A 23,715-nucleotide genomic window follows, 5' to 3' on the forward strand; every position below is an offset into this window, starting at 1 on the left:
CTAAGAAAGCTCTAATATTGTCTCTGATTTAGTTAGACTCTCTGCTTTACTGTTTTGAGGGGGAGTTTAGGGCTTACGGTATTGCTATTCCATTCCTATTTGTCCACGGACTCCCACGCTGGGATGACCCGGGGTCAAGTGTAATCGCACGGAATACAGCTGTCTCTCCTGGCCTCCTGGCTCCTCCCCGCTAAGTATGTTTCCTTTCTCCTTAATCACATGCGTGCGGATAAACCCTAATATATGGTGTTATGTTGTTTACTACTTTTAGCGAACTTGCTGGCATAAAGGAAACAGCGAAGTTGCTCGGTCTAGGAGAAAATCTTCGAGTGGAGCTGAATAGGTGGGTCTGTAGAGGCTTGATCGATAAATAACTGAAAGTTGCATTATCTCATATTCTAGTTTTCAGGGACGAGTTGTTCAAGCTGGGTTAAGATCACCCAGGGTTAGTGCGAGATTTGAATTCAGATTTGAAAGCTTAAAAAGCATTTCAGTTTTAATTCTTTTTGTCTACAAGTTGATGATTGGAAGCTTTAAAAATAACAGAGAAAATTATCCGAGAAAATGCTTTTGAACACAAGAAAAAGAAACAAGGGTTAAATTTAACCCCGGGTAAGCGCTAATCGGCCTTCGAACAACTGGGCCCAGATGTAAATAATATATGGCACTCGTAGCACTTCTTAATGTTTTTACATTCCGTCTTTCTAACAAAAGGGAGTCAAAGAAAGACGGGAGAGCCGAAAGAATCTCAATTGATACTGACCATCAGCTGGAAATTGAATTCAAATCAATACTATATGGCAAAGACAAATTGCAACGTAAGTCGAGGTCCAATTATTATTATTATTATTATTATTATTATTATTATTATTATTATTATTATTATCATCATCATTATCATTATCTGCCTTAGTATGTCACAGGGGTAATGTGCAAGGGCGGAGGTGGGTGGGGTTAAGACAATAGGTAATGCTTCTCCAGATTTCAGGCATCAGGGTATAACGTTTTTTCGCTTTCCATCGCAGTTGTAATTTACCCGATAAAGACTGTGTTTTCAAGCAAATGTCCAACAATTGTTATTAAAGAATTGAACGGCACTACCCTTTCGCCAACGTCTGCACCTTCGACATCCACATCAACTTGCAATTTAACCGAGGAGGAAAAGACACAATTAAATGAAGGTAAATGTTTCGTTTTTAGCTTGTAGAGGTCTTAGAAGTTTCATTGCTTCAATTCTGGAATGTTTTGTCTCTCTAACGGATATGTTGCAGTTAATTTTTTATTTCAGGTAATTTTTGTTTTTCCTTTGTTTCAAATTTATTAGCATACATTACCATACCTAAAAACAATGGAAAAACAAAAATTACCTGAAATAAAAAATTAACTGCAACAGATATAATAAAAACATTTTTGTCAATTACGTACTTTTATCTCTACTATAACAACTAATGTAAAAATTCCTTTTTGTTTTTAAATGCCGAAATAAATTTGACATTTTTTCGTTATTCTCTAGAACTGTCCAAGAGACGAAACAGTAAAGTAGTACATTGCGACACGCATACAGATATCAAAATGCGCGGAAAAGTAGTTGAATGGCCATGGAAGATTTGCTGCGGTTGCTGTGGCAAGAATCTGAGGCTGCGTTATGACGCTGATTTCAATGGAAGAATTGCTTATTTTGATCGGCGTAAGTTGACTTCTTTTTATTGGATACATAGCTGTCATAGCTATTAAGGGTAAAATTAGCAAAAAAATCACCTGAAAGTTGAACAGTTTTACTTAGGGTGGACAGGAGGTCCTAGTTTAAGAAATAGAAAAGTTACAACACAGCAGTCTCATTTTAAAAGAATATTTCACATTCTTTCTTGACCTTTAGATAAAAGCGAACTGTTTCCTCTTTCAAAATTTCATTTGGCTTAACAGAAATGAGTTATGAAAAGAGCAGTAAAGAATGTTGTAAAAGGTCGCCAAGGTCTAAAAGGGTCTAATAACGCTGTGTTCACCCCTACTTCTACAGATCATTATTCGAGATGTAGTACAGTCACAGGAAGGCATGAAGATAAGGGCAAGAAACAGGCGACCATTGTGGATATGTTCCAAGGAGCAACTAAGCGAAAACGCCAAGGGACAAAGAATGCCAAAAGGCAAAAACAGTCGGTGGAGGTGGACTCTGACATTGACAGTTCGGACTGCGAATTGGACAGAAAGTAATTATATCAACATTCGTGTTCAAATAAATATGAAGACTTGCCTTTACCCTTGTAACTCATAGAGTGACACTGACACTACGTAAACGGACGATTTGCGTCCATGGAGAAAATTACTAAAACGGTGAAACAAGACTTTGATAAAATATGTTATAATAAGAAATGCTAAGTTGAACAGTGTTAACCAGAACGTGTTTACACACCACTGATGTTACGCAAGTCACGGCCAGCGATATTTAGAGTTTGAGATTTCAGTGATTCAATTCTTACAGTTTGCAAATGATATTACAATCAAAACAACACACTAACAACAATAAAAACAAAAACAGTCCATTCTTGTAACTTTTCAACTCAGTTATCTAAACTGACATATGTATTCGAACGCAGCTGTTTGCTCTAAATGCTAGAGGTCCCAAAGACTGCGTGGCTTGTTTTGTTTTTCACGATTAAAATTTATTGAATTTGTAATTATTTCCTATACCCTTTTCTCTGTAAGTGCTGAATTTGACAATGATGTAGCGTTGAAAAAATATATTTAAACAAGACGTACTATTCCGTCTAGGAACTATGACTCAAGTGGATGTGAAGAATATGACTCCTTCGATGAAACGGCTGAAAGCCTCGCGGAGGAAAGTGATTATCACGATGTGAATGAAATAGAAGTGTGCTCGTGTGTTGAAGAAACCCAGTCTGATAATGAAGAGAGTCTTGACGTTGACGATCTTTATACAGTCTATGTCGGATTAGAGGAGGCAGATCCAGTGTGCGTAAAACTTCAAGATCTTCTTCGAAAAGGAAAATTATCAAAAGACAAAATTTTTTACAAATACCTGAGTGATGTGCTGGAAATCATGTACAATCCCTTTCATGAATACGATCAAGAAGTCGTCGAGTTTTTCAACACCATTTCTTACCTTGGTGGTAAACGTACCACTTGTTTCATTCGAGGTCCAATGAACTTAGGTGATGGCCGTAACAGCCATGCAAATTTAGTAGAGAGAAAAATGAACCTTGGAGGACCTTCTGAAACAGTTTGTGCCAAGTATCAGGCGGGGTACACACCAGACTCGGGGATCATCAAACCCTTGTCACTTGGACATATTGAGCTTCTAAAAAATTCTCAAGCTAAGACTCTTATTGAAACATCAAAGCTCACTGTATTTCCCTGTGCCCTAGCCAACGATGGGACAGCTCTGAAACCAGCAATCGAATTCGATTCTCGACTGAAAGAAAATGTTGGATTGAAAACAACAGTAGACATAAACTATGTTAAAGCCAATCCTTCACCCTCTCCTGAGTTTCTACGAGAGAACATTGTTACAGAAGCAATCGTCTCGTCACTAACATCATTAGACAACTTCTGCTCTCCCCCTGTTGCTGTAGACTACACTACTCAGAGAGGGAAAACGGGAGAAGCTATGGCCGAGTTATTTGAAAATCACATCAAAACTCTCCAAGCTTGTGAATCGTGCCAAAACCAAGCACCAGATCAGCGTCATATTCTAAAATATGAACAAATACACTGCAGCAGCTATTGCGAAGTGTGCTATCAATCAAAGGCGGTTTGTGAACAATGTAAGTTATTGGGACAAGTAAGCCACGTTCCATCTTTACGGTTCTGTGACTTCTGTCGTGACAAAGATGTCCCTTGTTTCCGCCGTGTTGTGATGATTGTTTGTAGCGACTGTGAAACAGGCAACAAAACAGCCTTCGAGACCTTAAAAGCTAAACTTGAGGCAGATGCTGTAGATCCAAACCTAGCGTTTTTGTCTGTTTTACCTGATTGTCCTCATGTTGGGAAAAGTATAAAATCAGCATTTTCTAATTGGTGGCTGAAATGTCGAGGCGAACGAATAAACTTGGCTCTCCTTAGAACTTTGAGAAACCGCTCCGATAGAACCACTAAAGACAAATTCAAGAGACTAATTCCAAAAAATGACCATGTCAAGAACAAGGACAGGCAAGATCCATCTGCTGTCCTTACCCTAAGTAATAGCAAGTTGACAGATGAGCTGAGTAACACTGGTTATGTCTGCCATACAATAATACCCGAGTTGGACAAGTTCTCTCCAGACAATCAAGTTGGTATGCACACATCGCCTATCAGTGTTGTTGTCCCTTGTTATGGGTGGATTGCATTCTTATCATACGATGTTAAGACTTCCACATGCACCCTCTTTAAAGCTCGTCTTCACAGTCCTGTGGACAAGATCATTGCCATGAGGAAGAATCTTAAAGCGAAGGAAATTCATTCGTCTAACGGAATCATATTTATTTCAGCTGAGAGTGGTCCTATCAAAGCTGTAGAATTTCAAGAAGGGTCAATTTTCCTTATATCTAAAAAAGTCAAACAGAAGAAGAAAGGGGATCTGGTAGATCCTGCAAATAAACTCCAGGTGCAATCTACTGGAACTGTAGCAGAGATTACATCCCGAATTCAGGCGTATTCCAACTCACTGACAAAGAAGTATTCTCAGAACAACGTCAAAGGTGACCAAATCCACTTCTGGGACTGTGAAGAACAACCATCGTTCGAAGCAATGGTATGTGCAGACAATGAGTTGATGTACGGTGCTGAATGCAGCAAAAAAACTCTAATGTCTTTCCAAGTGGAAAAGGATGGTGTCGGCGTGAAAGGTACAAATCAGCAAGTAATTGTCCAGTACAGCCCTGGTTGGCGCAAAATCAACAGTATGTGTCTTTGTGGCGGCAGCATATTTATTTCGCAGTGTCAAGGAGTTAGTAAAATAGACTTGGAAAGTGGAGAGCGCAGGCTGCTTGTCGAGCTTGTAGACGAGCCATGTGTACTAACAAGATTTGGTTCGGACGTCTTATTTACCAATCAGAAGAAGTCATCTGTTTGGCATCTTAAACCGTGTGGCGAATTAGATCTGTTTGCTGGCTCTGACAAAGAAGAAGGAATTGTCGACGGACCCATCAAGACTTGTCGGTTTAAACAACCAATGGGTATTTGTACCGAGTTTGACAGTGTTGTTTATGTTTGTGATGCGCAGGCGAACTCTTTAATGGTCTGTACTGAGGTTAAACAGTGTTCTCTTTTTCTAAACGCCATGGGGTCCTTGTATAATGCATTCTCTGTGCATAACAAAGGTTCAATATACACTGTTAAGAGACCTGATGAGGCTCTTATTCTTGTTCGACAGTGCAAAGACTTTCTTAACGATATTACCGTGGACATAAGATCTAACACAGGAATTTCTCGAACACTAAATGGACCAGAAGGCCACGTCTCGGCCAAGACTGTGCAATCAGTTAGCATGACTGAATGGGGTCTTCAGAGACTGTTCGACAACTTAAAGACCTTTGATTATCAAGCAACTAATTTGTTGAGCTGCATGACGTTGGACGTCGAAAATTGCCACTCCACCGTTCACATAAAGCAGGCAAACATGTCTGCGAAGGAGTACAGCAGATCCTTCGGAGTGACGATGAAAGAATCCGTCAAGAGAGTGACCCAGTGGGGGGCATATTACCACACGAGCAGAAAATCGTGGTATCCAAAACCTGAAGAAACGATTTCATTTTCAAAAGTACCTACCATGAAACCCTTACCTGTCGTTGATTTATCGCAATCAGACTGCGAAATTCTACGAAACTGGGCCTCCTCTTATGGGGCTGCTGTGCGACAACGGACAGTGCGCCAAGAAACAACAATGGCGAAGCATGGTACTCTACCAGAATTCATGTACCAGAGAGAGTGTGTCGCATTAGACAACCCGGTCACCATCACTTCTGCGCAACATGCAGGTGCCAAGGCCACCGAAACAGTGGATGACCAAACAGCAGAAGATGATACAGCAGATAAGGAATTGGTGGATGAGTTCGATCCTAGCAGTGATGAGGAAATTGAGGAAACTACTGATGAAAGTGCTCTAGTTCTTCAAGGAACTCTTCAAGGGGAAATCGGAAGCGTAGCAAACTTCCTCCTTGGTGCACGATCTCGATTTGGCAGGGTTATTCGATTTAATAACCGTTTATTGTACTGAAAGACGATTGCATTTGTCCGATGCTGCTACGCATAGACTAGCCTACACTTGACCGGAAATTGGGCGATATGCGTGATGACGTGTTTTGACTACCACTACCACTACTACCAGAATCCTTTACGATTTTCCTGTTTTGTCCAAGTTAGAGCGTTAAATTTGTTATATAACGCTTTGGAATTAACAAATTTAATATGAAAGGGAAAACTAAATGTATTCAAGTAGTAGTAGTAGTAGTTGTAGACGGTTCACAGGCCCCTATTTTTCCGTAAGACCATCGAGATCGAGCACTTTGCGTTACTGGCGGCCATATTGCATCCCGACGGTCTCACGGAAAAATAGGGAACTGTGAACAGTCTAAACCGGTTGTAGTAATAATGACGCCATCATGCAAATGCCCTTTAGAAAACCGTTTTAAGGTAAGAGAATTGTTATTCACTATTAGGACTGTATTAGGGATCACGCCTCACTGTATGCTTTTCGTTTTGTATACTCCTACCAAAAGGCTGAACGAATGAAGTTTACTTTTCAGTGAAAATTTGCGAACTACCAAAATATTAAAAAAAACATGGACATCTTTGTGCATAAATGCCTGAGATAATTAAACGCGCTAGATGGAAGCAACCATAAGTATGCGGAACCGATTATAAATGTAATTAAAATATGCGGTATTGGTATTTAGTCGATTTGCGACGCGGTATTTCGGTATTTGCCATTTTTTCGTACGGTATTGCGGTATTGGGTACCCCCCAATGTCCCCCTCTCCAAGGCCGGTGGCTTTTCTTCCTTAAGATTGACACGTCATTGCTGTATATATTTCAATACTTGTTTTGGGGTTTTGTTCTAAGGAGCTCTGTTCTTACTCTCTTTTCTTTGGCGATCCTTAAAACTGGCGCTGGCACCAGCATTTACAAAGACACTTAAAGAGCGTGGTACAGTAATAAAATTATTAGTGAGGGTTTTAGGCTATATTCAGTTCACACTATACCGTATAGCTTTTGCGCCATACTGAAGACGTTTTCTCTTCACACATAAGAACACTGATTTCGCTGCAATTTCTGTAACTGAGCCAAGCTGCACCGTCCCCGGCGATCGCTAGAGTGGAGAGTTACATATCGATAGGTGTTCATACTATGCCGGATAGTATAGTGTCAACGACGTTTATGGTAAACGCCAAACAGCAAATTTAAGGAGACAATTTCTTACACTTTGGAAATGAGCACATTAAATAGTTCTGGATGAATCTGGCGTGAAGCCACTATTTGTATTACAAACAGTAAACGACAAGTTGAGGAAGAACTTCGTCTCGTGGTACAAATTGACGTTTGCCGTTTTCTTTTTTGCGGAGATCATAACACCGGATAGGTCCAGTGTGTCGTTGCCATTTTTATTCTGTATCGCGTCGCCGTTGACCTACCAGGTGGCGGAGTTTAACAAGTTGATGGACAGGACCGGAAAAAATTGAGTAATAACTTCTCCGTACCTACTGCCAAAGTAAGTAATACTTGCCTACTGTTTTTGGTCAAACATTTTTATCAGTAAGCGATACATTGCCTGGCCTCTCTGGTCTGACAAACAATATTGTCATTCTGCGTTTAAGTTTCTAACTGAGATCTAATTTGGGACTTTCTTAAAAAAAATTGGAAACATATCCTGTATGTTGATTGACACATTTGAGGCTTTAATTGCTTTACGTATATGCTTCATTGAGCCAAACAATCATTAACTATATCTTTTTTTTTTCATTAGCAAACTGCTCAGGCAAGTTTGTCCTTTACAATTAAGATGCTTTTTGACACCAACCGTTGGTAAACACACAACATGATCAAAATTCAGGGCTGAAAAAATTTGAGGTGCGTAGAGTATAAAAATTTTTAACAAGTATGTTAGATAGAGATGTTTTTTGCACACAATATTTCGTACCCCTTTCACTATCTGGTGGATCAAAAAAGGCTAACAGAGGGCAATTCTTCATCTCTAACGGCCTTATCGCTACCCAAGCGCTGTATGTGAAATATTCACTTGTTAGCGTCAGGAACCTTTCAGCTTCTTTCTATTCGTTTTCCCCCTAATATTCAGGCTAGAGAGTTTTAAATTGCTAGAAGATGAGTTGGATTTGTGACTTTCCGTCTTTTAAGTCAATTTTCAATATTTCGGTCAAAGCCAGTTGTAATTGTGGGTTGACTTGATAAGGTCAAATAACTGGAGAATATACTAAGGAACTGTAAGCTAGGCACGTCACGGCTACCAGTGAATTAGAATTGCGAGAAGTCAGGTTTGAGTTGTTCATAAGTTTGAAAGCTCTCACTGTTTCCCATAGCATGACGTTACTGCCTAAAAAATGTGCGAAGACATGTGTGGACCGAACTCTTAAACAAAGCCGATGTTTCTTTGTATACTATCGAAAGATTATAAACCAGTACCCCTTAGAACAACACAATAATCCTTCAGTCGGTTTTTTGGTCTTGCCTTTTCTCGCCAACTGTTCTATATCCCATCAACTTATTAGAGGTCGGAGATTAACTTAACTTTTTTTATCGTACTTCAAACGGTCTTTTGATATTAAGTTTTCTATCTCGTGCGCGGCTCCTTTATCACTGACACAGTTTCACTTACATATGCAGTGTGCATCTACATAAAAAAACTCATAACTAACTTAGCTATGAATAATGAGAATGTTACTGAGAAAAAGGAAGATTAAGCTAATTGAACTAACGGGCTGAAACGTTTTTCACTCCTACATTCTGGTTGGTATCAAGCGTTATTTTTACGGTTTTAACCACTTGTCCACAGAATAAGCACTATCACTAAAACTGATAACAGAACTGGGAGATCGATATGGGTTTCTGGTTATTGACCTTTTCGCATGTTATTCCTGGATTAATTCATAGTCACTGCCGTGAAACCCTGACGGAATCGGCCGGTAGGCCTGCACGACTTTTATCTCGTGTGAAAGTGCCATTTGTTCAATTTTTTTACTTATACTTCCAAACAGGTAAATTATAGGCTTCTCTAGATCAGTCGAAGAAACATACTGCCCGCAATTAAGTCCCGAAACCTTTCTGTCTTTCCTGCCTTTTATGTATATTAAAACAGTTTACAGTATGAAAATATTACCAGGGTAGTTTTCATAGAATAGCAAAAAAAATTGTTGAAACAAAATGTTGGACAAATCCCTATCGACGAAATCTGCCAGGTTTTTTTTTTTTTTTTCACAGAACAAAGTTTTATGAACAGCAGCTGCAAGAGCTTAACCTCCGCTTTGTGAAACACGTTACTTTTTGCCACGAATTCAATAGCCAGTGACAGAAAACCGTATTATCAGGATAGAAACTTGGAAAGGCGTCTTCAGGTATATTGTAAAGTAACAAAGGTTTTATGTGATATATTGTATTGAAACATTTGAAGAAAAGGAAACTTACCTGGATCAGTAGCGAATGACGGGCCTAGAGTCGCATCTCTTCTGACAGACTTTAATTCTCATATTTGGAAATGAGCAGAAATACTTCATATGGATGAATCTAGCATGAGTTGTCAATATTTGTATTACAAACAGTAATCGACAAGTAAAGGGAGAACTTCGTTATGGTACAAATTGATGTTTGACGTTTTCCGTAAACATGAATCAAAAACTCTCCAATGGACTTTTGCTTTAATTATTGCACTCTATTGAGAATATATTGTCCGGCACGTGGACAGTGCTAAACCAAGAGATCTAAAAAGGGCACTTGACTTAAGCTTGCACATGTATCATCGATCAGCGAGACTCGAGCGAGCGATCATCGTTATTTATTAAATAAATATGAGTCAAGAGATCATATAACAGAACAGGTCCAGCGTGTCGTTCCTAGAAAAGAGAGTTAAAAAGAAAAAGGGAAAAAAAGACCAGAAATTCTGTACCGCGTCGCCGTGACACACCATAACACATCACTTTCGTGGCAAGAGTTGAAAAATCAATTTCTTTCATTTTTTGTTCATAGATAGCTGTTAGGAAGATAAGAAACCTAATGTAGATTGTTCCCGCCAAAAGCCTTTTATTTGTGAGAAAAATTAGAAGATCGGTTTTTCGATGTCGGAGTCTCAGACTGCCCCAATTTTTAACCTGAAATTCGCTAACATCGACTTTCCTCGCGTTCGCAAACGAAGTCGCATGGAGAAATTTGGACACTTTCAATGAACAGAAAAATTCTTCTTCTTCCACTAAAAGATACTTTCAGGGCAATAGCGAAGCTCGTCGTACTGAAATAATTAAAAAATGAGGGATACGTTTTCAGGATGACAAAAACTTAGGTTCGTTACTCATTTTCGACAGCAATATTTAACATGTGGTATAACTCCAAATTCTCTTTATGCCATTTAAATCACACATTTAGACATTCATTTAAAACATACCTGGGAATTGGCTTGGGTTATTGAAGGAAATCTGTGTAAGGCACCATCGAAGTTCAGGAATTTTCATTGTAGGCCGGTGGTAATTATGTAAACACTTCCAACTTCGAAAAGCACAAAAGTAGATACAGCCTAAAGGCTCGTTTTTCGTACTTCTTGTGGGTTTTCCCATTGCAAAGTTGCTTTTTGCATCCAAATAGTGGGGTAAAAAGGTGAAACTGGGTCAATTTTAGCCACTTTGAAACACTGAACTCTACCAGCCGGCGACTCTGGGTGACAATCTGTTCCGTCACGGACTGCACTTGACATAACATACCTTTGAGAGTGTAGCTAAATGCCGTGGGTCGTGGGTAGTGGGTAGAAGTCGTGGGTCGTGGGTGTGGGTGTGGGTAAATGTCGTGGGTAAAAAAAAAAGTTTTCCAAAAAAATAAAAATTAAGAAATCAAAAGGCAGAAAGTTGTAAAATTCATGAAACGAAAATCTCCGTGTACATGCCAGTCCTACTCCCCCTTCCCCGCGGTCAGCAAAGCAACAGTAAGCGAATCCTTTAGTACAAACGGACACTAAAATAAGAAACTCTGTACACTATGTAAACCTATAGCAGGTTATAGAAAACTGGAGACTGAACTGCTTTTTCGCAAAAAAGTCAACATTCGTGACTGAAACGTCCTTTCAGTTAAAGGAATGATATTTAGAATCGTTACAGCAAAGATTTTGTACGCAAAACAAAAAAAATTGAGAAAATTACATTTACGTAAGGCAATAAAATTTACATACTGTCCGCGCCTCAACTTGAAAGGTTGAGCATGAAGGTGGTTCCTTTGTAAGTTATTAGCTAGCCTAAAACTTCTTTAAGAAAGACTTCTTCAGCGGATGCGCTGAAGATACCATCGAGGACTCTTACACCTGGTTCGAGTTCATGAACAGTTAGTCATAAGTCGTTTCCAAGCAACCCGATGGATGCTGCACTGAAGGTGAGAAAAACTGTGAGTAGGTTTAGACAGCGGTAAACAGTGGTCTTGGCGGGTGCGGCGTGGCTATTTGGTTTTCCAGCAAGAAGGCAGGTAACTGCAGCATGGGGTTCCTGTAAGAGGGGTGCTTTATCAAATGAAATAGTAATATTTATAGCAGGGTGACGGAATGTGACAGTTTTTTCTCTGTAATCAGACAAGGCGTGAGTAGCTGCTAAGTGATTTTCACCAAACAAGAGTGGCCAGCACATATTGGGCACGACAAGAGCGACATGAACAGTTTCTTTGTTTAGAAACCAGGCAATTGGGACCTCTTGGACACCAGCAGCGTTCAGAAAGGCATTAGTGTCAGCCATTTGTACTGGAATGGGCTTTTCAAGTTTCTTGTACTTCAATTCAGGTCTTGCGGCGCGGATGTGCTGTGCATGATCCAGGCTACACAGTGTTACAGAACAACAGGAATCAAGTGGGAACTGAAGGACTTTATCAGCTGAGGTGACTTGACATGACAAAATAGAACAATTCAGGTTAACAGACAGTTCACTTGAAGAATATGGTAAAGTCGGCATCAGAAATAGCGGAGGGTAGGAAGACTGAGACTGAACACCAGAGGAAGGTGGTTGAGAAGTGCGTGATCCCAGTTGGGTTGCCTGTGGTGGTTGAACTTCGCAGGAGTTTGCAACAGGTTGACGAGTGTTTGCATATGAATATCCTTGCAACCCGGCTTGGAACAAGTGTTATAGTTGTGAAGACGGCCATATCTGCATGATTGGTCTGGTAAAACGCAGGGAGGTCGTTGATGTTTGTTCCATAAACGGCAAACTTCGTTACTTCTTTGGGGATTTGTAGAATTGTGGTTTTTCTGCGTTTTTTAGGGGCAGTTGCCTTTGGCATGGCCATAGGAATTGCAACTATAACAGCGGGGTCCTTTACCGCGACCACGAGGAAAACCAGGAGCTGGATTAGTGGTAAGAGCGTTAGTTTGTTCCGGCTATTGTTTATTGGGTTGACTGTGCGAAGGGCTGAAGGAACGCTCGATTCGTTTTGCGGCTTCGATGATCTCAGAATCATCTTTGTATTCTTCTGCTTTAAGCACCAAATGTTTTTGAATGTCTGGTTTCGTTTTGGAGATAAACTGTGACATGATGAACTGAGGCGAGTTTCGGTACACGGGTTCGCCCAATTTAGCGAGACGAAGGTGAAGGTGAAGGTGAAGGTTTTTTTTTGAGCGAAATGCGAAGCGATCGATCGATTCTGTAACTCGCTCTTTCATCGTAGAAAACTCAGACGCCAGACGACGGCGTTGTACCTCTGGTGGTTCCGCAAATGCTGATTTTAAAGCTTGTTTAAAACGTTCCAGCTTGTGGAGAGGTGTTGTTTCATCTGTAAATTTAGTCTTTTCCATTGACAACATTGAATTTGGCCATTCGCCAACGCATGCTTCTTGTAGCAAGGTGAGCTTAGTTGCGGCTTGCAAATGGGTCGTTTGAACATCGAAAGATTCGAGGAATTCGTTAACGTCGTCGTGAGTGTTCTGGTCATAACGAAATTGCGGGAGTTGAAGAGCAGGCATTAGTAAAGGCAGGAAATTTACTTGGGCTGTAGCCGGAGCTGTGGAAGGTCCGCCATGTGCGAGCAATGCTTCAGTGAGGTTAGCGATTTGAGTGTTTGATGTCTTCTGTGTTTCCGCTTGCTGCTTGGCAATTGCCGTATGGCCTGCCACGATAACTTGTAATTCGTCTACGGTGGTCATTTCGGGATTTTAGGTTCTCCTCCAGATTTGTAGCGGTTAGTGTCACGTCATCCGCGAGATATGACATTTTAATTAGTTACATTTAAGGACTGTTTTTTCTTTCGTGATTGTAGCATTGTTTATTTTATTGCATGATCATCGTATATCCGTTTTTTGGCTAGGCGTACAAAACTTAGTTTTATTTCCTTTACGTCAGAAGGCATGCATTAGATTATTCTTTTCCTAAGCAAGTTTCTTCAGTTGTAAGAAGTGCATCACAGTGTAAGGAGCTTTTGGAGAACTTTCGGAGTTATTTCAACTGTAGGAGATTTGGAGTTCTTTTAACCCCCCTGAGTCAAGATCAGACGTAACTCACGCTTGTAAATTTAGTAGTTTGTTTTTCCTTCTTTTTCGTGCACGGAGCATTATGGTAGTTTTCGTTTCTTCTGACGTAAAAATCGCACGTTTCTTTCTAGTTTTCACCGCAAGTGCTGTAAATAGTCGGACTAGCCTGATTTTAATAAACGCCATTGAATCTTGCTTACCGCCTAGTGCTTCACTGTGGTTGACCTGGCGAACTCCAGTTCCTAACGCCACGCGTCTACGACACTAGGAACGTGACAGTTAGAAAATAGGCGAAAACATACCGCGCCTACTCGATCTCAAGAACAATTAGAACCCTGTTTAATCTCTCCCAACACGTGACCTACGCTTTCCATAAATGGTCATATGACATAATGGTCTACGAAAAAACGGCTACAATGTTTGGACCAAACTGAGGCACGAAGGGCCGAAAAAAATTTCAGCCCCTCTCCCTCTTATCTCAGGGACTCGCTCGCGAGTAGGTAAATAAAAGCACTCTTATTTATGACTCTGTCTATTCAGAATTTCACTTAAAATTTTCATGTAGTATTATTACTATTTTTTCGCATTTTTCTTGGTTCTCGGAGACTGTTCAGCTGGTTATTTTTTATTGGATTGCTTTCGGAAAGTGCTGATTTTAGCCATTTTTGACAGAGAAAAACCACTTGTTTCTCCATCACCGACAATAATTTTGCGCTCCCTCTATAAAATAATGAAAACCACGGGGTATTGCATGGAATTTTTGTTTTGAATACAGAACAAAAATCATTGAAAGTTTACGGCATTAACATACAAGTTTTATAGCAGACTCTACTGATGTATCAATTAATTTGCCTAACGAGAGACTCGGGTTCAGTCTGACCTCATACACTCAGCTACACTGCATGCCTGGTGGATCAGTAGGGTTAGTACTTACAGTTAGCCTAGATGACCAATTTTGATTTCTCTATTTCACGGTTTCCGCATCTATGGGGCGATACATTTTTATGAATTAAGGGAGTTACTGGACTGGAAATAGCTCTGAAAATTGTAGTAACATCAAACGTATTTGAGCCTGCAGCTACTTGGTTCTTTCTCTAAAAATAAATCAATATCGGGGAGATAAAAAAAACTGTCTTATATTTCGTTTTTCTGGTTGTTCCTTAATCGCGGTTTCAACTTTTTCTTAGGAAGCTTGAATGCGGGGCTTTTGTCATTGACTTTGGTGCGATCCAATAAACTCAAGAATTGTCTGCGATCGGATAAATTTCCTGGGGTACTTCTTTATCGGGTATTATTCTATATAACTCACTGATAGGATCATATAGTTATCCCTATTATATTATAGCTATGCCCGTTGGGTATGTATATAATCTGTATAGCTATACCCCTTTTGGTCTGAAAACGGGCGAGAGAATTTATCCCCAGTTTTAACCTGAAGTAGAACAGATTAATGAAAATCCCATTTTTTTGACGTGTAATAGGGTAAGGGATTTAGGAATTAGATTATGGCGCACAGCCTCACCGCAATTTTCCAGGGCCTCCTCTTCCCAACCCGACTCGTGGTTATGTATCGGTTCGCCTTCACCAACGAACTTGTACTCTGAATATTATTTAATATTATTTTATTTTAACAAGCTTGGACGATGGCTAACGTGACAACATTGATAGTTATGAGTTCTTTTATCATGTTCCCAATGGTGATGATGGCACAGGAAGTTGTAAACCATGGAGGTAATGACTAATGACATCAGGACCAAAATTTTATTGCGCACCTGTTTGTAGGCATTATGTCTAAGCACCCTGCTGTTGTTTCATATACAGAAAGCTGTCAAAAAATCATTCTGGAGTAAAAAAAAATGAAATAGTGATTTTTACACATAAAAAATGTGCGATCAAGACTTCAAAATTAGCCAAACACCTTCGTTCAAGACTGATCCTCTGTTTTACTTTCTTAATAGATTTTAAATGAATTTGTATCTTAGAAAATCGTGCTATTATTATTATTATTATTATTATTATTATTATTATCATTTTGCTATAGTTATAAAATTATAATTATTCCTTTTCCTATACTACCGTGGCGAAGGTTTATAATATGGAGCTTATAAAGTAACAACGACGGCGACGGTTACGAAAACGTCAATATTGATATCTGTATTGTACTCTGGTTATTGACCTGATTGGTTAATTAAGTCTCGATGTGATTGGTCTTGTGTCAGTTAAGCCGTGTTGTTATTGGCTTTCTGTGAAGACTCGGGTCGTTTCGATCGGTCTTTTGTCACAGTTTAACAGTGACGATCCAGCGACAAGAAATGGTGATGTCAACAATCACACTTCTTATTGCTGAACATGCACCATTTACAGACGAAACATTAAATCGACCGGGACTCTGCGACACATATGGCGCATTCTACAGACTACCATAACTAGTACTCATCTTAGAAAGCTGGCTTACTAAATTAGACCAAAAGCCACTGGAATGGCAGTCAACGGGCACGGTACAAACGAGTTATGGCGGACTCAAGTAAAATTGACAAAAACAGGAGTGACTTTATGGGCAAGAGACAATTTGACTAACAATAAACGACTGTAACAACAAACGACTTTGACTATGAAGATGACTACACGACACAGTCCTATTCAGGACTACACCCTGACGATCATGCTCCACCTACTTACGGATTTATAATTACTGTTCATTTACTGTTTTGCTGTTTCGCAGTTTGTCTCCTTCTGATGTTTAAAGAAGAAGAGGAGATAATTAAAGAGCAGGAAAGAAACAGAGAAGAAATGGAAGAGATCATGAGGGAGATTGAAATCAGTTGTTTAGGTGAGTGATAAAAAACCATGGGATGAATAATTAAGTTCAAGTAAAAATAACTTAAGGAGTTGGAAGCGTTGTCGCTCGTTGGACGAAAATCCCACTCGGATACCCGAGGGAGGGAGTGGTGGGGGTGTACTCCGGATTTCAAGGGACAGATCCTTAGAGCTTTTGTTCCAACGCCTACTCTCCATTGTATACTCAACGCTCCTCATTCAATCTCAATTCGATTATAGTGATATTGTCTAGGGTAATAGTGGAAAAACTTTGTTTGACAGGCTACAGAAGCTTCAGAACCGTGCTGCTCGTGTTCTAACCTTTTCTAGATATGATGCTGATGCCAACCGCTTATTCAGACAACTTAATTGGAAAGACTTGAGCACTCAGTTTCAAATACAAAAAGCCCTAATGGTTCACAAGTCTTTAAATGATCTTGTTCCAGGATATTTATCCTCTAAATTGTTAAACGATGTGAAACGCGCTACTCCATAAGGGACTCTGTTAACAAACTGAGTGGGAACTAACTTCATGAAGAACAGCTTCAGTCAAGCGCAGAAGTGATTTGAGAGGGCTTAATTTTTAACAATACCAATTAACTGCATTGAAGCACACGTATCAACTCCGCGGTATGGCCAGTACTTTACTCATGCGCACAACCATGAGCCCCAATAAGGGCGAGACAGCTGTCCATGGCTGCCACTGCTGGGGTGATATGCTTGTGTGCATGCGTAAGGTACTGGCCATAACGGGGAGTTGGTAAGTGTGCTTCAGTGCAGTTAATTGGTATTGTTTCTAAATCTTTAAGTCAATTTAAACGATTGGCTCCTCTGAATTTCTGATTTTTTAAGTACTGTGTACACGGCATTCATGAGAAGCAGGGCTTAGTTAGGTTAATTATAGTTTTGCATATTGTTTAGGGTAGTTAGGTTTATTTAAGATTTTTTATACTCCTGATGAATTTTACCGTGTTTAAATAAAGAATTATTCTATTCTATTCCTATCACTTGAAATCCGGAGTACCCCCCCCCCCCCCACCCCGCTGGCGCGGACGCAAAACCGGAATTCACTGGACAGTGTACAAGGGCACCCAACGGGAAATTTTAAAACAACAACAAAGCGTGAATAAAGCTTTCTGGAGCCATTTTAAGCATTTTGAGAGATTGCTACCAAAAATAAATCTGTTCCTCACTCCCAGGAAGACTGATGGAAGAGTTCCTAGCCAGCAAGGTGTGAGCGCACCTACAAACTACAACCTGGCTTACTGGAAGTTTCCCAGCAGACGTATGTCCAGACATTACTGGCCAGTTTTGGTGTGGTCATAGGGCAAAATTCACCCCTCAGAAGTGGGGGTGGGGGAGGGGTTTCTGATCCATAACACATAGTAACTATTTCTTAGCAACACTTTCCTTCCAAGGACATTATTTCTTCCACATCTCCCAGCCAGCAAAAATTGGCCTGAAGAACAGATATTTTGAGGCAGCACTATACGATGCGTCCTTAGGGGTGCAAAGTTTCTTGATTGAAGTTTTGAGACTAACGTTCCAAGCCCTTTAACAAACTTGTTTAGTAAATCACGCCGTGGTAGGTGACATTGAACGAAGAGTATTCATAGATTACAATAATTTGAACTCAGTTGAACTGTTGCAAATAAACAATTTAAACAACTCTTGATCGGCTAAAAGTGAAAACTGACTTTGTCGGTGGATCACTTTACGTCAAATTCCGTACCTAACTTCCACTTGCTGATTTGTAGATGAGTGTAAAACAGGACAGCATAACTGCCACGATGATGCATACTGCACCAACACCAAGCGTTCCTTCACTTGTACTTGTAATCCAGGATATACTGGGGATGGTGTTAACTGTGCAGGTAGCAAACCATACGGAACTTAAACTAACAGCATTTCATCTTTAGTTTTATACTATTCCATACCGTAAATATTAGAGCCAATCAGAAAGCTGGAAACCGGTTTCATATTTAGTCGTGGTGTGTCACAGATCGGTAGTTTCTTGGTGTTGTGGACTGGTGCAATCACAAAATGACGTAATACAAAAGATGAAAAAGACACTGAACAATATCCACACCACATAACATAGTAGCTTACCAAGAATAGTTTCCCCATCACCAACAAACACCCCACTGGTCGACGATAAATGTTGGTGTTACAGTCGAACCTGTATTGAGTGGTCACCCTCGGAGAATGGCTAAGTGACCGCTTAATACAGGGTGACCGCCTAATACAGGTTGCAAGAAATATAGTTCAAAGAATTCTATCTCCAGTGCTGATCAGATCAGACGTTTGACCTCAAATAGAAACATTCATTTCCGGCGTTTTAATGGTTTGCAAAAATAAACAAGGAAATCAATTGTTGTACCTCGTGTGTTACATTATTTGAAACTGTATGAACACCGTGTGACCATTTAATACAGGTTAAGACAATAGAAAAAGTCTCGTTGGGACTTCGCAAATGGTGACCGCGACCGCTTAATAGAGGTCGAAATTACAGTACATCAAGAGAAGTGATTTTCAGGACTTAGAAAACTGACCGCTTAATAGAGGGTGATCGCTTAATACGGTGCCGCTTAATACAGGTTCGACTGTAGTTGCAGCCTCCAGATCTCCGTAGCCTGCAAACAGGCTCACATGTGCGAGTTCGAGGAACATTTTGGCGCGTGCATTTCCTAGCTCTATTTTCTTGCTGGCTTTGCGTGCTCGAGCCGCCAAAATTTTCTTTTTCGCAGGCTAAACTCCCCCAGCCAAAGCGTTCCAAGTGTGCAACATGTAAAACAGAGTCTGCATTAAAGTCGAACAAAGTCAGTTGATTATTCAGCCTTAACTCTTGATTGCAGACATAAACGAGTGTAAGACTGGAACCCACCTATGTAACACCGATATTTCAGAGTGCAAAAACAATAAAGGATCTTACAAGTGTGTTTTAGGTAAATATACCACCGAGCACTTCAAGATATGCTTATTGAAAGGTATACTTTAAAAATGTCTTCTTCTTTTCTCGGGTTTACGTGGGGTGAATCAGGTTGAAATGATAAAAGCAGCGACAAAATAGGAATGTGTACGGCATATTATGATGCTTAACAGATCTACGGTTTGATAATTCAGCATTAACTCTTAATTTGCAGTCATATCTCGTGAGCATAGCAACTGACCATCACTAAACTTGTCTCAAAATGTGCCCAAAGGATGAACAAACAGCTACCGAAAACGTCAGGTGTTGATGTTTTATCCTCGGGGAAAAATCTCAGAAAAACCTTAAGGGGTGGCATCCACCCTCCCCGCCCCCCCCCCCCCCCCCCCTCGTACCCAGATCCTACGGTTAAAAGAATTCTTATTGTAAAAAAATAAGGCAATGATGCAAAACTCTACTGAATTTAAATGTTCCCTTCCATTTTCCATTCTTTCTTACTTCCTTCCTTACCTACTTGCTTGCTTGCTTACTTACTAAATAAGTAAATAAGTAAGTAAGTAAAATATATATATATATATTTTACTTACTTACTTATTTACTTATTTACTTACTTACTAGGTGGATCAGGTAGCGGACAAACGACTTTGAGTCGCAAGGACATTTACGATGCGGATTCGTGAGTAAAGCATAAGTAATAACGTAGCAACATTTATTATTACTTTTTTTGGTTTCGTCATAGAACACCCAACTTTTCTCATATCATAGTATCTTTCTTGAGGTTCAGACTAATACGAGGGATTTTTCTGCCTATATTATAACTAGACGCCCAGATTAGCTGTAACTTCATGCATGTGGGTTAGTGTTGTCGTTCTAAAATACATCAGGGAACTCCACTGGTTTAAAGGGACAGTGTCTTTCAAGTACGAGCATTATACTACATCGCCACTGACAAAGATCTCGGAAAACGTTCACCACACTTATTAAATTAGATATAGTAGAAAACTAGTGAGAATTTTAAATCTTAAAGAAATTTATCGAGCTGTTTCCAACTTTTTATCACGTTTCTAAGGAGTTGTCAACATTGGAATGAAACAGTCGGTTAAAGACTGGAACAATTTCCCTCATTATGTCAATATCCATTCAATAGGGGGCATGAAAACAAAGCCTACACACTGAATGTTAATTCTGAACAAATTTCTGTGTACTGTCACATGGTAAAAGCTGACCTTGAAGCATGCGGAGGAGGTGGATGGACGCTGGTCATGAAGATCAATGGAAACAAGGTAACAGCAGCAAGCAAAGAACATTCTATTCTAGGCTAAAAGTTGCGTCAAAAATTTATAACTATTTTTCAAAGCGGCAGACACTTATGCCGCTCACCCCTCAACAACAAAAACTATAATCACACGATATAATAGGAAGAATTATCAAGAAGGCTTCGTTGTCGGCAGATAACTCTAGCCTTGATAATTCTCGCTATCATGCTCAACCAACTGGAAAAACCGATCGATCTTAATTATTGTTCAGACACACGTTGAATTCTTGATCTTAGTATCAGTCAAAAGGCACACATGAAATAAAACATTTAACGTCATGAATCAATTTGCTCACAACTTTTTGCATTGACTATAGTCGTTTACCATCTGAAAGTTCCAGGTCAATCTTATACATTAGATTACAAAAAAGATTAATAGCGAAAGCCCACTTAATTAAAAGTAACAAGATCAACTTAAATATCGTCCCCCCAACTATTGCCATCTTGTCAAGGGATGTCGTACGAAAACCATTCTTGGTTAGTAACGAATTTACCTGAAAATGGATTTTAGTTCGCAGAGGAGAGAAATGCTTTTGTTCTGACCACCAACAGGGCTGCCGTGATGTCACCTGCAAACCAGCAATTATCAGCAAAATGACGTCACTTTGCATGTAATTAATATGTATTTACAAACTTTTGTCTGCAAGAGTGACGCAGCGAAACTATTGCCAGCTAGCATTAGCAATCTTCTTCTAACCAGTCAGAATATGCACTTAATGTAGCTAGTCGTTCAAGTGAAAAAAACCGCCTTGATGCACTCAGGGAAAAGAAAAACAAAGGAGATTACCATTTTAGATGATGTGAGCCTCTTGTCTGTTTTGTCCAAGTGTGTCCTTTACTCTCCAGCCAACATGGCGGTTTCGTTACATGAGGATGACTAGCTACAAAGGGACTATCGAGATAGCGACAGAACTGTATCTACAACAGCCAGTTTCGACGGATTAAAGAGTCAAGAATGCCAGTCACATGGCATGTTTCTTTATGATCAATCACGGCAATCGTATTTTCAATTGATTGTGTTTCATTTTGCTGCGCAGTAAGCAAATATTTTCTACGATACTTCTAGCGAATGTTGCCAACCTTGCTCGTTTTGTCGCGTTAAATTTTGATCCAATACATAATTCAAGCTTTTTGTGTATTTTATCTCTATACATTTTATACGATTGGATCACCATGATTATGGGACACATGTACGGTAAACATGAACTTGTACTCCCTAAAAAATATACTGTCATATACTACCCTTGCCTCCCCATAACGGCCACCTCTCCACAAAGGGCACTTTCTTCTGTTCCCACTGCATGGTGGCCCCTGTAGAGAGGTTCAACTGTATGCAGTTGTATGCGGTTGTTACTGAGGCTGAATGCCGAGGCGGATGACATCCTCGTCCACCTATTTTTTTGTTTTATTATTTTATTAAAATATTTCTTTAACTTCTAAACAACGAAGATTTCGGCTTTATTGACAAATCAGGAGGCCAATGTGGTAGACTTTCAAAAAAGTCTTTTTTTAGTTGCTTTTTTGTGAACCGAGACCAAGTTAAGGTCCATAAAAACGCATATAAGAACCAGCCCAGTACCAGCAATCTTGACCGAACATTTGGTAAATCAAGGATTTATTACATGGCCAAAAGGAAATTAATCTCGTGAGAACGAAGCGGGAAATCCAGACGGGGCACAGAACACAGGATTCGCTTTATATTGATCAGTCGTATTGCCAGTCACTGACAAAGCCTCAGTTCCACTGGCCTTCCTTATTAAAACCGAGATGGCGGCCGTTGACCGTCATCACGTCACGAAATGTTTGGAGGAATCTCGCCAAAATCAGGCCTGATGTAATTGTCCCTCAGGGCGCAAGACCAAATTGAATAATTATGTGACCGCCACGATGTCATGCGATAACTGTCTGTTAATTGACGATGTATTATTATCATTTCTTTATTCGTTAAGGACACCTTTCATTACGATTCCAAATTGTGGACCAACAAGAACGAACTCAATCCCCTGGGAGGGGAGACCCTGCTTGATCAAGAGGCAAAAGAGACAAAATTACCCACCTACTGGAGCACACCATTCTCTAAGATTTGCCTCGCTATGAAGATCGGCAGCCAAGTTAATTCGATCGTTGTCAACAAAACCGCCAGTTCATTGTACGCCTTGATCGCTGACGGAACTGAGAAACGCTTAACGAAGAAACTGGGTCGTCACACCTGGAAGAAGCCGATTGGCCAAGGGGCTTCGCTGCAGACACATTGTAACAGGGAAGGTTTCAATTTAAAGTCGGCAGATCACCACAGCGAAGCAAGAATCGGTATCATAAGTAACGATGAAAGTGACTGTGCTTCCCCTGACTCCAGAATTGGGTTTGGCACTGGAGGATATCCTAATGGTCGCAACACCTGTGGAAACGTTGCATCGGTAACTTGGCATCCAGACAATGGCGGTAGAGATATTAGAGCCATGGGCTACATCTTGGTGCAATGAGTGTCAAACAACCTGGTTCCAGTTCACGCCCGATAAAAATCAAAGGATTTTAAAACGCTTATAAAAACAGGAAGAAATTGTAGAAATTCAGTTGAATAAACGCATTGCTCAAAACAAACACTTTTTCTCTGTTATCCCATGTCCTTATCATTCATGGGCGTACGGCCGTCACCTTCTATCAGGCCATTCTCTCTGGCACATCATTGTAGTGGTGCTTGATCTTGACAAAAGTTATTCCCATGGGTAAAGGCCTTACTGTTTATAACTGAAGTGGGCTGACAGTAAAAAGGGCATCAGAACATAAACCTTGCTGTAATAAAAATTCCTAACCTGTAAATAAACGCGGGAGAAAGAAAAATGGAAATTGAGCTGGGCCGTCGACCAGGCTGACACGAGATCTTTTTATGCGTTTGTATTTGTTGGGGATTAAAAAGCACTATGCATATGAGGAGAATCGAACCTAGTGTCACCAAACCTTTCTTGAATTGAGTGACAAACTGTTGTCTACAGTTTTAGTTCTCTT

The 23,715-nt window shown here is 40.0% G+C and overlaps 1 protein-coding gene across 1 annotated transcript; it reads left to right on the forward strand.

Moving 5' to 3' along the window:
- Positions 1 to 22,802: 22,802 nt before the first annotated feature.
- On the forward strand, positions 22,803 to 23,192 carry LOC140944790 (uncharacterized). Its single transcript, XM_073393894.1, has one exon. The coding sequence runs from the start codon at positions 22,803 to 22,805 to the stop codon at positions 23,190 to 23,192; it is 390 nt and encodes a 129-aa protein (XP_073249995.1).
- Positions 23,193 to 23,715: the final 523 nt, after the last annotated feature.

The sequence above is a fragment of the Porites lutea genome, chromosome 7 (assembly GCF_958299795.1).
Source record: "Porites lutea chromosome 7, jaPorLute2.1, whole genome shotgun sequence".
Taxonomy (NCBI): Eukaryota; Metazoa; Cnidaria; class Anthozoa; order Scleractinia; family Poritidae; genus Porites; species Porites lutea.

Excerpts from the sequence above, each read along its gene's own strand:
- LOC140944790 (XM_073393894.1), top strand. The coding sequence starts at position 22,803 with ATGAAGATCGGCAGCCAAGTTAATTCGATCGTTGTCAACAAAACCGCC.